Below are 2500 nucleotides of genomic sequence, written 5' to 3' on the forward strand. Positions count from 1 at the left end.
CACACACACACACAAACACACACACACATACACACACACTTATCTGACAAGAGTGTGTGTGTGTGCTGTGGCACAGAACTCTCTCTCTGTGTGTGTGTGTGTGTGTGTGTGTGTGTGTGTGTGTGTGTCCTATCCATCTATCCATGTGTGTCTTTCATCCCCCCTTTATCCCTCTCTCTCTCCATCTCTCTCTCTCCCTCCTTCTCTCTCTCTCCTTCTCTCTAAGGTGTTTTTGATCCATGGAATGGTTCAATAAGAGGGGTTTTAAAAGTCAAAAAGTCTCCCTCCATCTCTCTCTCTCTCCATGTCTCTCTCTCTCCCTCTTTCTATCTTCCTCCATCGCTCTCTCCCTCTCTCTCTCCCTCAATCTCTCTCTCCCTCTCTCTCTTTCTCCCTCTGTCCATCTTGATGACCCCATTACTGCTTGTGGTCACTCTGGTCAGATGGATTGTGTGTGTGTGTGTGTGTGTGTGTGTGTGTGTGTGTGTGTGTGTGTGTGTGTGTGTGATGTCACTCTGGTCAGATGGATGGGGTGTTATTCTGACAGAGCTGTGTGTGTGTGTGTGTGTCACACAGAATGCCACCTCATCAATCAGTAGGCACCTCGTCATGGATACAGAGGCTCTTCCACAGCTCCAACCAGAGATGGAGTACACATGTAGCCAGGGCTATATCAGGGCCATATCAGGGCTACATCTGGGCCACATCAGGGCCATATCAGGGCCATATCAGGGCCATATCAGGGCCACATCAGGGCTACATCAGGGCCATATCAGGGCCACATCAGGGCCATATCAGGGCCACATCAGGGCCATATCAGGGTCATATCAGGGCCATATCAGGGCCACATCAGGGCCATATCAGGGCCACATCAGGGCCATATCAGGGCTACATCTGGGCCAGAACAGGGCCATATCAGGGCCACATCAGGGCCACATCAGGGCCATATCAGGGCCATATCAGGGCCACATCAGGGCCACATCAGGGCCATATCAGGGCCATATCAGGGCCATATCAGGGCCATATCAGGGCCATATCAGGGCCACATCAGGGCCACATCAGGGCCAGATCCTAAAAGAGGGGACACAAAATGAGAGGACTTTGATTAGCTGGAGCAGATCACGGGATCATCAGGTTTCTCCTTGTCCCACTTCCTGTTTCCTGTTTCGTCTGCTGCTGTCAGTCTCTGTCTGTCCTCCCTGCCTACACACACACACACACACACACCTAAACCCCTCTCCTGCGTGTGTGTGCTGTCTGTAGGTGGTGTATAAGAAGGCGGACATGGCCATCGGTTCTCTGACCATAAATGAGGAACGTTCCGAGATCATCGACTTCTCGGTTCCCTTCGTGGAGACGGGCATCAGCGTCATGGTCGCCAGGAGCAACGGAACCGTCTCTCCCTCTGCCTTTCTAGGTGAGAAGTAGAAACGCACGCACACACACACACACACACACACACACACACACACACACTCTTCTTGTTGACATCCCTCCCAGGAGCTGTAGATTTCCCTTTCTCTCGCTGCGAGATAGAGGTAGAAAACACACACACACACACACACACCCTCTCCTGGTGGTGTTTGGGCAGAGGCATCAAGGCGTTTATGTATTTTGGCCCCAGACACACGCTGTAAACGTTTATTATTGTTTCTTTATTAAGTGTGCAATACTCAATTATAATATAATTGCCCATAATTACTTTTAATTCCTCTGGCCTGGGAGAGGTGTCAGCAGGGTTATGGAGGGCAAGTGTGTCCTCTCTCTCTCTCTCTCTCTCGCTCTCTTTTTATCACTCTCACACACACACACACACACACACACACACACATTCCATAGTTCTGCTCCTTGTTTAGAGATAGACAGCTCCCTCTAAGAGAGTCAGACAGCGTCGTCTACTGTATGAGAGTTAGATAGCTCACACAGAACAATAGACACACAAAGAGTTTCCCAGTTATTGAGTGTATCGCAGAGAGATGGAGGAGGACTCAGGTGCCTGGTGTGTGTGTGTGTGTGTGTGTGTGTGTGTGTGTGTGTGAGTGTGTGTGTGTGTGTGTGTGTGAGTGTACTGTGTAGAGAGCTGGAGGATTACTGCTGATAGGTGACCAATGAGAGACTCCTATGTAGGTGACCAATGACAGCACTCCTAGCTGATGTAGGTGACCAATGACAGCACTCCTAGCTGATGCAGGTGACCAATGACAGCACTCCTAGCTGATGTAGGGGACCAATGACAGCACTCCTAGCTGATGTAGGCGGCCAATAACAGCACTCCTAGCTGATGCAGGTGGCCAATGACAGCACCCCTAGCTGATATAGGTGACCAATGAGAGCACTCCTAGCTGATGTAGGCGGCCAATGAGAGGGCTGGTTTAAGTGGCCAATGAGATCACAGGGCTGGTTTAAGTGGCCAATGAGATCATTGTGAAGTCTGTCAGTGGGTTAGACACGTGGTTACACTCCATCTCTGCGCCTAGCAACAGCCAATAGGAGCAGAGTT

The 2500-nt window shown here is 50.4% G+C and overlaps 1 protein-coding gene across 1 annotated transcript in view; it reads left to right on the plus strand.

Moving 5' to 3' along the window:
• Positions 1–2500, plus strand: part of grin2ca (glutamate receptor, ionotropic, N-methyl D-aspartate 2Ca) — a 55524-nt gene that overhangs the window by 29132 nt on the left and 23892 nt on the right. Inside the window, exon 6 of the mRNA XM_062526882.1 lies at positions 1264–1417. Within this exon, the coding sequence (XP_062382866.1) occupies positions 1264–1417 (154 nt within the window). The remainder of the gene's footprint in view (positions 1–1263; positions 1418–2500) is intronic.

The sequence above is a fragment of the Sardina pilchardus genome, chromosome 22 (assembly GCF_963854185.1).
Source record: "Sardina pilchardus chromosome 22, fSarPil1.1, whole genome shotgun sequence".
Classification (NCBI taxonomy): Eukaryota; Metazoa; Chordata; class Actinopteri; order Clupeiformes; family Clupeidae; genus Sardina; species Sardina pilchardus.